Source organism: Stegodyphus dumicola, chromosome 6 (assembly GCF_044657685.1).
Source record: "Stegodyphus dumicola isolate Sdum_Otavi_A_Nest chromosome 6, ASM4465768v1".
NCBI lineage: Eukaryota > Metazoa > Arthropoda > Arachnida > Araneae > Eresidae > Stegodyphus > Stegodyphus dumicola.
In genome coordinates, this window is record NC_140773.1 from 36,874,603 (window position 1) to 36,887,267 (window position 12,665).

General features: G+C 33.5%; 1 protein-coding gene across 2 annotated transcripts in view; it reads left to right on the forward strand.

Moving 5' to 3' along the window:
- The first annotated feature begins 2,446 nt into the window (after positions 1-2,446).
- The window catches only part of LOC118202094 (uncharacterized), a 44,307-nt gene continuing 34,088 nt past the window's right edge, over positions 2,447-12,665 (forward strand). The window contains exon 1 of one of the 2 annotated variants that reach the window (XM_085818219.1): positions 2,447-2,600. In XM_085818219.1, the coding sequence (XP_085674345.1) occupies positions 2,550-2,600 (51 nt within the window). In that variant the 5' untranslated portion in view covers positions 2,447-2,549. Of the gene's footprint in view, positions 2,601-12,356; positions 12,520-12,665 lie in introns of those variants that run through there. The other variant, XM_085818220.1, reaches the window with a different exon arrangement.

Sequence of the window (12,665 nt, forward strand, 5' to 3'; positions counted from 1 at the left end):
GATCGTGATCGTTATACCATGTACAAGGTGCGGAAAACCCACCTGATATGCCATCGAGAGGATGTTATGTAAAGAAACGTATTGAATCAAGATGGTGGAAGGGTCTATCTTAGTTGACATTGCCGGAAGAAGAATGGCTTTGTTCTCTCTCAGTTGATAACCAAGAAGTTAATACTAAAAAACTTACAGCAGTTATTGTTTCGTTAAGCAATGTTAGCGATATGTATTCACGATTCTTTCGCTATTTTTCAAAGTACATGAAAATACTAAGAATGATCGTGTGGATACACGTATTCATAGGAATACCTGAAAGAGGAGAGAAGAAAGAGAAGCTTGAGAGTTGAAAGTTTATGGATTGACAAGAGCCAAGAAATCTATTGTGAAGATTATTCATCATTCCTTTTTATCTGATGATATTAAGCTGAAGTCAATCAGTGTCATGAAGATAACGAAGGCATTTTACATGTCAAGCCTAGGTTGATTGGAAGGAAGGACTATGAAAATTTATTTATGTTACTTCCGAAGAATAAAAAAATGTAGAGAAATAGATAACTGATAACCATCTATCTATGTCTCACGCAATGAATACACGCATTAATCTCAAAACTTAGAGAGACGTTTTGGATCCTTAAAAGCAGAGCTACGATTCGAAAAGCATTAAATACATGTGTCAAGTGCGGGAGACATGGAAGTAAACGACTGCAGACTTTTCCAGCTACTCTACCAGAAAATAGAGTTAAAAATGCTCATGCTTTCGAGACAGTCGCAACTGCTTTAGCTGGCCTATTAATTTTGAAAGATAAAAGAAACTCTTGGATTTTACTTTCCAATAGTGCTGTTTTCAGGGCGGTTCATTTGGACCATATTTTATTCCTTTCAGCTCATGGATTTCTACTTGGCTTTAGAAAATTTATTGCCGTAGAGAGAAGCCACTGATAACTTATAGCGACAACGGTGTTAATTCTGTCGGATCCAATAATGTCTTGAGGTTAATTTATTGGAATAGCAACGAAACCGAAGCCGCCACAAACAAAATCGCCTCGAATTTCAGTCCACCCGCAGCACCATGGGGTGGGTTTTGAAAACTGCTTGTTGAAAGATTTTAAGAAGCTCTTGCGTAGAGTCATAAGCCAGTCGTATCTGAATTTTTAAGAACTGGTGAGTGTGCTGTGCGATTAGGAAGCAAGTGTGAATGTCAGACCATTCACTTATGGGTCAGAGGACTCCGATGACCGATGGTCTCATTCCTTTGACACTGTCCTTGTTTTCGGGTGAACTTCCAGTCTTTGGAGTTCCTGACTTGGATCACGCTGATAAAGTTGATTTCAACAAGAGACTGAGACATACTCGTATACAGAATTTAAAAGAGCTCTTTAGAAAGAAATTTAGAAGTGAATATCTCAGCCTGCTAGTGCAACGTCCATATACACTGCAGATTCCTCAACAGATAAAAATCGAGGATATAGTTTTCATCGGGTGTGATGACAAACGCAAGGTGCTGTGGCCACTAGCAAAAGTGATTGAGCTATATCCAGAAAAGACAGCAACATTAGAGTAGTTCGTGTCAGAACCATGTCTGGAGAATTAGTTTGACCAGTCCAGAGAATATTCCCTCTCGAAATACCTTCTGATCTTTGTTCTAGTTTGTTCCTATGCTGCGGATTTTGAAAATAAACATGGCGCTTTGGAATATTACATTTAAAATTATTTTACTTTAAGTTTATTAGGAAAAAGAGAACGGTTAGTTCTTGTAAAAATTAAACAACCTCCATTCAAAAGACGAGACAGCGTTTTGCACAGGGTCTTAAATGATGAAACAAAAATCAATAAGAGTCAAAATTTTCCTTTCCCTAAAAGACAATAGTGTATAGTTCCGTACTAATAAGAATCTATTAACTCCTTCCTCTTTAGCAGCGAAAATTTCAAAATTTCCATCATAGAATTAGCCTTGAACAGAACTTTTGTCTTACGGTTATATATCAAGGACTTCAATAAGAGAACACAAGTTTAAATTCTTTGTATCAATACTTTCTGCATAACATATGTTCCTTGGCTCTTCATCTAAAACCAAGCAGTCAAGGATTCTGTCAGTGTTTGGGAAGGTGACTACCGCAAATAAGGGAGGAGCCTTACTGTGGTCGATTCGAAAGTCGCTTGATGCTAGTCAGAAAGATTTATATTATATCTACGAGAGCTTGCCCAAGGTCTGTAGTAGTTCTTCTAAGGATTTTGCCGATTCCTTAGATTCAAAGTGCACATAAAGGCAAACAGTAACGGTTTTTTTTTTTTTTTTTTCCTGTCTAAATAACCAAAACATTAGCTATAAAACAGATTAAATAAATAAGAATTGAACAGGACCAAAGTAATTCTTATGTGATAAATATCCTAGTAGTAGTGTTAACTTTGATTATTTGCTATAATACAGCCTCATCACAAGCACGTCGATAATCAAAATGCCTTGGAAATATGGCAATAATTTTTATGCAAAATTAATTTCAGCATTATGAAATTGGCAGCAATTTCACATATTGTAAACAAAATGTAACAACATGGCAGCAGTAGGGAATGAGACACGGAGTCTCTATCCGGAAGCTGCCCCTGTAAGTGATTTATGCTGTTCTTTAATGCATCCGTATTTATTTACTGGTTATTCGGAGCTTGTTGCACAATTCATCAAATATTTATCAATGCTTTTCGGTATTTATTTTAATAATTGAAATTTTATAAAACAGAGATTGCATTATGTGTTGATCTTATTATTGTAAAAAAATATTTTTGTTATTCAAAATCTGAAATTAGTAGTTCTATAAGAAATATATATATTTGGATGTTGAGTGCTTTGTTGTTGTCTGATAAATGTTATAGACTTTTGTAGTTGTACTGTATGGCAGAAAGTTGAATTCTCTTTGTTATGTCTCTGGTTCCCCTTGATGTACTTGTCCGAATGTGTGAAATTAGCAAAAATGCGACGAACATTTTTGCTAATTTCTTTAATGTTTAAGGTCTTTTGTAACCAAATTAAATAAAGTATGCAGTATATATATATAAATATCTGTTTGTGTAAAATGTAGTACATGAAGTAGTATCAATTATTTAATTATTACTGTCAGAATGTGTGAAATTAGCAAAATTGTCGTCGTATTATAGTCTCTTGGTATAAAATTTAAAGTATCATATATGTATATATATATATATCTTTGTGTGAAGTGTAGTACATGAAGTAGTACGAATTATTTAATTATTAGGTATAAATGGAGTACCGTGATATCCAAATCTTTTATTTTCTCATTTTACAATGAAGCAGAGTTTAAATACTGAATTTTATATTTAAGTAATTACCCAGTTAACCTGCATCATTTAAATAGACGATTTTTATTTTTTTACAATTTTGTGTATAAATTTTTGTAGAAAAGATTGTAATATTTATTCAATTATAACTAAGAATATTATATTGTTTTGTAACATTTGTTATTAAACAAGTGTACAGCATGATTATATTTAATTTAAAACTGATGTTTAATGCAAGAAAGCACTCTAATTTGTACCATAGTGTATGAAACTCTAGCACAATATATATGCAGTGGAGAAGGTAATTAACTATCTCAGCTAGCACTGTAATGCCACTTTGAAAATGTGTGTAATATTTACTTGGCTTTTCTTCTATATATTTAAGTGTACTATAAACTAGTGAATTGAACTATATTATTGTTTATGCTAAAGTATGTAGTTTTTTTATTGTCCAGATATTATTTCAAGTATATCATCAACTGCTTAAATTTTCCATTTGTATCATTATGTATAATAATACTGGGTACTCTTCTATTATCAGGACCAGATTCAGAATTGTATGTGTATATGCATGTATGTGTTCATGTATGCATATGTATATGTGTGTGTACACATATATACGTATAGACATTCATACATATGTACATTTCTGAATCCGGTTCCGATAATAGAAAAAAAAAAAAATACCTAATAGTGTTCTACTTTATATAATTTTTGACATATATTCTAAACAATGTATTCGTATGCTTAATACAAAAAGTATTTGAATAGATATATTTATACTACTGAGCAACTATTGGATTGCAAGAAAGTAATTGCAGTTTGTTTAGCATGAAATAAAACTGAATTTTTTCTACACAAAAAATGAACTTTAATCTGTCAAATTTCTTCCATTCTGTTTGATGATCTTTTGCCAATTTCTGGCAACTGCTTAATTCCATGCTCACAGAACTTCTTACCTGTATCAGCAGAAAACTGAAGTACAATTGGAGGTCATCATTATTTCTGAAACTTTTACCATTTAAAGAAGTTTTATAAATTTTGAAATAAATTATAATCCGCTGGTGCAAGGTTGAATCTATATAGGCAAGCGGCATTTCTTCCCAACCAAACTCCAGTAATTTTGTATATGTTGCTAAAGATGTGAAGGTACTTTTCCATTTTGTCTGCGCAAATCTTGCCAAGCAGACGTTGTTGGCGACAGCATACTGTATACACATAAAAAATTTTAACAAATGTTAGTTCTAAGAATTTTTTATTTTGAAGGCATAAACATTTTCATATGGTTTAAAATTTTGTAAAAAGCCAACAAATAAAGACAATAAATTTGTAAAAAGACATTAAGAATTTACTATGCTTTCTTGGTTCAACATCCTGATTCACCGGTTCGTATCATGTGACCCCAAATAATCTCATCTCACATAAACTAAGCTACAAAAATCTAATTCTCTACATTAATTTCAAGTTAAATCTTAATTTGGAATACAAGTTTAAATGCGAGAATTATTTCAGTTCGTACGAATAGCTTACTCAGAAGTTATGTAAAACCGCAGTGCTTTACTTTGCTAGTGCATTCTTGTTATAATTGATGAATTTAACCCTTGATTTTGCCTTTTCTATATTTTCACCTTTGGGTGAACGATGTGGATTTATCCTAATTGACTTAATTATCGCGAATGGTCTTAGGGCATAAAATTTAACTATCTTGTAAACATTCTATGTAATTGTATGCCAGTATTGAAAGAAACAATCAATCTGATAAGAAAAGGCTGCGACTTGTTTTGAAAATGAAGCATAAAAGGTTACCAGCGAAGGTATTCTGTTTGGCATCAGTTGTACCAATATTGGCGACTTTATCGTTTGTGCTGGCAAAACAGAAAAGTACCGATGTGAATACGATTCCTTTTTGTCAATTCTGACATATTCTCTTTTATTGCTTCCTTCAGTTTCATAAGTTATTGGCAGTAAACATCTGAGTTAATCATTTGGTTGTTTGGAAGCAGCTCAAAATACACAATCCCACTAAATAGACTGCATGATCTTTTTTAGATGCATTTTAGCTTTCAGTATGATTTGTGCTGATTTATCATGTTTGGACCATGATTTTTTTATTAATGTTATTGTGGACGATCCATTTTTAATCACCAGTGATAATTGGTTTAAAAAATGAGTCAATTGCATTGTGTTCGAAATACATATGACAAATATTGATTCATTGCATTTAATGAATTTCTTTCAGTTCATACAGAGCCCAAATATCGAGGTTCTTAGCAAGTTCGAGACATGTGATTTCTTATGCGGTCTGTCATATATACACTGAAGGGCCATTACATTATGACCACCCTGTTAATAACGTGTAGGACCACCTTTAGCTCTCAAAACTGCCAGCACCCGGTGTAGCATTGAGGGTGCTGAGGTATGTGGTACTAATTGCTCACTAATTAGTCCAGCAATTCTCACAATTTGCGAGGGGGTAGTGTGGCAGCACAAATTTGGTTTTCTAGGTGGTACCACAAATGCTCTGTTGGATTAATGTCAGGTGAATTTGAGGCCAAGACGTTACTTGAAAGTCTGTTCCTCGAATCACTCCCTGACGATTTGACCCTTATGTTATGGGGCATTATCCTGTTGGCAAACTCCATCCCCCGCCAGAAATACTGTTGTCGTGAATGGGTGAACCTGGTCTACAACAATGTTCATGTAGCACACAGATGTCGGGAATTGTTCTATGGGGATTATGGGCCCTAATGGACTCCATGAAAACATTGCCACAGTATAATACCCTGCCACTTGGCTTGTCTCCATACAACTGTGCATCTGGGAATGAGGGTTTCATTTGGAAATCGGTGTATTAGCATTCGTCCATCAATATGATGGACCAGAAAACTTTATTTGTTAGACCATGCAACTTTTTTCCCTTCTTCTAATGTCCAGTTCCGATGTTTTTTGGTCCATTGCAGATGCAGCTGCCGATGACCAGGGGTGTTTGTGCTCCGGGGATTTTGAACTTCGATACCCGGAAATTCCGGGGATCATCGTTCAAAAGGAAGTAGGAATAATAATGAATTATTTATTTTGATCTGGGTAATTTTGTTTGCTTTGAAAGCAGAAAACGCAAGGTCAGTGTGTGTGGTGAAAACTTTTCCTTTCTTTCTCCAAAGGCAGTGATAATGCATCAAAAGGGGGAAAAAACTTCTTTTTTTGTTCTTTCCTTATTGCGAGTTATGACTCATTCCCCCGGTTCTCGGACATTCTCTTCTGGATTCTTTTCGGCAAGTAGGTGCGGCAGAAAAAAAAGGAAGAGACTTTGTTCGACCAGATGTGCGATCACGTGACTCTGGGTTCAAAGGTCTTATCTCTCCTGGCATGGCGCCAATAAGTAGAGAAGGGGGATTTTTCGCCATAGTAGCTATTTGTCATTGATCGCTTCTCAACTTTTTTTGCTCCGCTGTGAAAATTTCATTTCATTTATTGATGCACGTGTAAATTTTTCGTTTTGTTTCGTTTATTGAAATATTTTTTTATTTATGTACGCAAGAGAATTTCACTATGAAATTTCTCGATATAAATAGTGATATTATACAATTAGAAGAAGGTGTCCGGAATGCATTTAGGTGGAATTGGATTGAACGGAGAGATGGTAATGGGGATACCATCGGCACATGGTGCAAGAAAATAAATGTTGCTGGACAAGCATATTGTGTTTTTTGTAACTCACTGCTGAAGTATGGTGGGAAAGGATTCAAGGCTTTCACAAATCATTCTAAAACTGCGACGCACATAAAATATTCAAAGTGCATTAGACATTCAATGACTTTAAGTAATTATGCTAATTCAAAAAATACTGATGACTTACTGGAGACTGATGCTCGGCCATTGAATATAGTGACAAGAAAAGCACGCCAAGAGGTATTAATAACTTCGTTTATCGCCGAGAATTCTCTTTCTTTCAATGTAGCTCCCAATTTAATTGAACTCTGCAAACAGTTGAGCCGCGATCAGATGGCACTAAACTCGTTGGAAATGTCCAGGACTACTGCATGTTATAAGATGAAATATGGGCTTGCAAAAACTATTAAGGAAAATATCATTAAAACTTTAAAGGAGACTCCATTTTCTCTAAATTTGGATGAAAGTACTAGCAATGCTCAAGAAAGTATACTGGCAATATTGGTGCAGTTTTATGACAACAATCAAAATGAAGTTGTAGTTCATCATTTTGCATCTCTAAAGATGGAATCTTGCAATTCAGAAGCTGTTTTTAAAGCAGTTGTTAATACTATTGAAGATAATAATATTCCATGGGCAAACTTAATTAGTGTATTAATGGACTCATGTAACACCATGCGTGAAAAAAAAAGGGTGCTGAAACCAGACTACGATCAAACAAAGCACCCCACTTATTAGATATTGATGGTGACACATGTCACACAGCTAATAACTGTGCAAAAAAAATTTGCTTCATGTTTTGATAGATACTGAGAAGATTTGTTTGATGACATCTATTTTGATATGAAAAGCTGCAGTAAAAGAGAAAATTTTTTCAAAATCTGTGAATCCCTTGCCATTAAAAAACTTAAGCCATTGAAGAGACCAGACCATAGGTGGGTGTACATTTTATGTGTTTTAGAAAGAATCAAAGATCTGTGGGATGCTCTTATTGCATTTTATTTTCACTACTTGGATAAAACTGATAAAGGGGATTATTTTTCTTATGTTGAAACTGTATACAATAAAAGAATTATTTCTGCAGCTCAGGAAAAAAAAAAAAAAAAAAAAAATTGTTGAAGGGGTGTATTCTAGCTTGCATTCCCAACAACTCACAAAGGATGTTTTAGCTCGGAAAAAAAGAATACTAAATGGGTTATTTGTTATGCAAAACAATATTGCATATGGCATTATATTCAGCAGTATTACCAGAGTTCAATGCATATATTAAATTATTTGAAACAAAAAAAAAAAAAAAAAAAAAAAAAAAACCAATGCTTCATTTAATACATTGTAGTATTTATAAATTGATGGCAAAATTTTTCTCTTTTTTTATGAAGCCAGAAAATATAGAGTGCACATCTTATAATGATTTATTAAAGGTTGATGTCACAAATCCAGAATTCCATCTACCTAGCAAAGTAATATTTACTGGTGCAGAAGCTTCCACTCTCCTGAAGAAATTATCAAAAAATCATCCTATAGCAAAAGAATTCAAAATTTCTCTGATGAAAGCTTATACTAATATAGCACAGCACATGAAACAGAAATTACCCCTTAAAAATTCATATCTAATTAGCTTTCATTACATCCAGAGCTAAGAGGTAAAACCAGTACAATATTAGCTTTTGAAAAATTATCTTTTATGTCCCATATTTTTAGTGATAATGAAAAGTCAAAAGTAGAAGCTGAAATAAGGTTATACCAGAGTGATATTGATATCACCAAAGAAATGCTCTACACATCTGATGAAAGTGGAAATCAAGTCAAGTGTACAATTGATAAATATTGGTCTAAAGTTTTTAATTTAAAAGAGGATTTCACAAATGATTATAACTATCCTACATTGGCTAAATTGGTCAAAGCCTGCCTTAGCTGCTTCCATGGCCCATTAGTGGAAAGTGCATTCAACTTAATGGTACACTTGTCACTGACTATAGAACCTCTCTTAAGATTGATTCCCTAGATGCAGTGCAGACTATTAAATATGATTTAATGGCTTCTAAAGAAACCTCATGTGAAAAATATGGCTCAAAAAATCCAATGACTGATCCAATTCACAAAGATCTCTTACTAAATATGAACAGAAGTTGGAAAACATATCAAGAGGACTTAAAAACATGTATTTCAGATGAGTCTCCTATAAAAAGTCTCTGAAAAACCTTCTACATTAGCAGAAAAGCAAACTGCTTCTACCTCTGCATGTGCAGTTCTCGAGGAAATTTCTTCAACCGTAAATGAGGAAAATAAAAGTCAACCTTCCTGCAATTATGAAGTTCATCACAAAAGAAAGACAAGCCCACAAGCATCAGAAAATAAAAAAAAAGCAGCAGAAATTAGATATTTTTTTTTAAAGAATTAATTCAGGTAATTTAAAATATTTACATAAAATGTAGTAGTTTATATGTTTGAAAATTTATAGTTATTAATTTTGCAAAAAAAGTAATTCATTGAACTTTTATAATTAGGTCATTCAATACTTCATAATTGTAATTTTTCATTTCTCCCCCCCCCCTTCTCGAAACTCCAAAATGTCGGTAGTAAGTCCGTAAAAGTTTCAGGGGATTTTTTGGGGTCCCACAAACACCCCTGGATGACGTATTGTCAGTACAGAGATGTACTTCGTCCTCCGGCTGCGAAGGCCCTGTAACGTATTTTGCAGTATTTAACAAAATAACTGATAATCTTCTTAGTAAAACATAAATTTTATTTTTAGTTTACGGAGATAGATAATTTGAATACAGTCTTTTAGTTACAAATTTTTCATACATCTACTACTGGAAAAACTTTTAGGATAACAATTTTTAACAATTTCTTATGTTTCTGAACAATGGTTACATGATACAAATATGGCATTGCCACTCCAATAATAAATATAGTTATTTGTTAAATAATAAAATATTACAGCTCATATGCAACAATGTATGCTGCACACTTTTTTGAGAAACACTGTCTGGGTCACCACTGTTGTAGCTGGTGGTGGTTTCGGCTGTTGTAGCTCTTCCGTCACAATGAGAAATGTGTAGCAATTTCCGCTCTCCTCTGGAATTGATGCGCTGTTAGTGACACATTGCTGGCCGGCCAACTTGTCGCTTCACCATCCATACTTCACTTTCGATATATGCTCACAACAATTGCCATGTGAGCCCACTAAACATGCAGTTTTTGATATTGATGTTCCCAGTCGCCAATCTATAATGATTTGACCTTTATTGAAGTCTGATAAATCAGCTGCTTTTCCCATTATGTTGCTGAACACGCTGTGTTTGGAAAGATAATGCATAGCTTCTTTATAGGTGCCAACATCAGCTGCACACGCACAGTGGTTTTGTTGTGTGAGCCCATTGTTATAGATAGAGGGTGGTTATAAGGTAATGGCTCTTTAGTGTATATTAGCTCACATATACTGTACACTGGTACAGTGTTCAGATCAGATAAAAATGGTGTACTTAAGCAGTTATTATGATTATATTAATTTGTGTTATTCAGAAATCATAATATAAATATTTTGTATTATTAACCCCTTCAAGCTGGGTAGTGAAAACGCTCGCTTATCACGGAGGTCGGCAGTGTCTTCCGCGAGCATCTCTCCAGGGCCGGGGGCTTTTTTGCTACTAAGCCTAAATCCATGAAATTTCCGAAGTATCAACATATTGTTTAATAATGCTCTATAGAGTATTTAAACGGCTTATGCTTTATAGATATTTTTATATATATACTTTAATTACCTTATTTCTTGTTTAAATGCATATTTTACACATTTTATTTTAATTACTCACCATTTTATGACTTTTAACATTATACATCTGAAAACTAAATATATTACTTAAAATTCTCTTTTCGTATGAAAAATTTGAAAACAGGGATCTACACACAGTCCTATATTATATTCCTTGAACTCGTAATAACTCATTTGCCGTTTTGGAGGATTTTTCCGGGAATGTGAACAAACAAAGCATCGTCGTCTCATTTTCTTATCAGTCTCTTCTAAAAAAAGTTTTGGAAAATGTCTTTCAGTTAATCTTTCAGAATCAATATCAGAATATCAGAATTTCAGAGTCAATATCTGAAATATTTTGCATCGTTTCTGCTATTTCATGCTCTGTTAAACATTTTCGACACTTCAACATTGAAACGGTAAAAACAGAAAGAATTCACGTCTAACAAGATCTAATTATTTTCTAAAAACTGAACTGTAAACCGAAATACTCAAAGCTTTAGCATATATAAAACTTCTACTTACAGTAAACAACTACCACGTGCAAATAAAGTGCGATTTAAAGAGACGTCATAAATCACGCCATTCGGAAACATTTAGTTCCCCGTTTGTTTATATAATCAAAAACACGTGTATGTGAGTGATGCTTCTCTCATTTCGAGTAGAAGGTCTATTGTACATGTATCTGAAACCATATGGACATACAGTGCCATCTTGTGGCAGAAATTGTAGTTTGAAAAACGTTCCAGGGTACTGGCACAAATACGTGACGGTCGGTAGTAAATGCAAAAATGCTCTGGCACGCCTGCGTGTCGGCCGGTAGGTAAGTGTGTTTGTTGCTGGCACATATACGTGACAGTCGGCGCGAAGGGGTTAAAGATTTATTTAAGATGTACATTTTATTTTTTAAAATTTATCAATTAAAAATTTTTATTTTTCCTGCTTCTGAAGCTGGGCGCCTGTCTCATTTGTCTATTGGCTAGTCTGACACTGTATTTATGCTGCATATGGCAAGTCTCTAAACTCTAAAATGTATTTAAGTAAATTTATTTTAATTTAATATTTTTAAAAATTTAAATGAGTTTTTCTAGGATTTTTACATTGAGATGTTTAAGAGAAATTAGAAGCAACCAGTAGTGTTTATGTATTAGGTATAATAATATATAACTTTATTTTATTGAAATAAATTAGGTTAAAGGCCAGTTCTACTCTTGTATAAATTAAAATAAAGTGTGTAGAATCTGAAAAATAATAGGTAAAATGTTTAGTTACCTCTTTCTTTTGAGCAAAAAAAAAAAAAAAAAAAAAGATTTTTATTCTAAAATGTGTGTCAGAATATCTGCTGTTGTTGATGAATAAACATTTATGTATTGTCATATTATCTGTGATAAAGAGGAAAAAAGAAAAAGTTTCAATCCATGACTTAATAGAAAATCATAAAAAAAAAGAACAGGAAACAGATGGCATGCAAATTTGTTCAATTGGGTGTTGTCATGTGACTTAAAAACCAGTGCATCAGTGTTGTCTCTGAAATGACAGATTTTGAAATTTAAGAAGCAGCTGCTGTTATAATTATATTTATCAGCAGATGACTGGTTGTGTTGCAGAAATGATTTACGATTATGTAGAGAGGTATGAGAACATGCAGCCGATGGTAATATATAATCAATGTGGTGAGGTAAGAACACACAGCCAGATATCTTGGTTGATTGGAAATTCAATCTTGGGGGCTGCTATAACAAAGAATTATCCAACTTTTAATGCAGTCAAATAATGTCAATCTTCTAGACAGCTTTAGGAATGCTGTAAGTAAAAAATTATCTTCATACTTATGCAGCAGTGTTTATGCAAGTTCTAAATTTATTATGTTGCAGTTATATTCTTTAAAATCATATGTGTGTGATATATTTTTGGTTGCCAGAATTATTGATTGTGTTATTTCATGACTTTT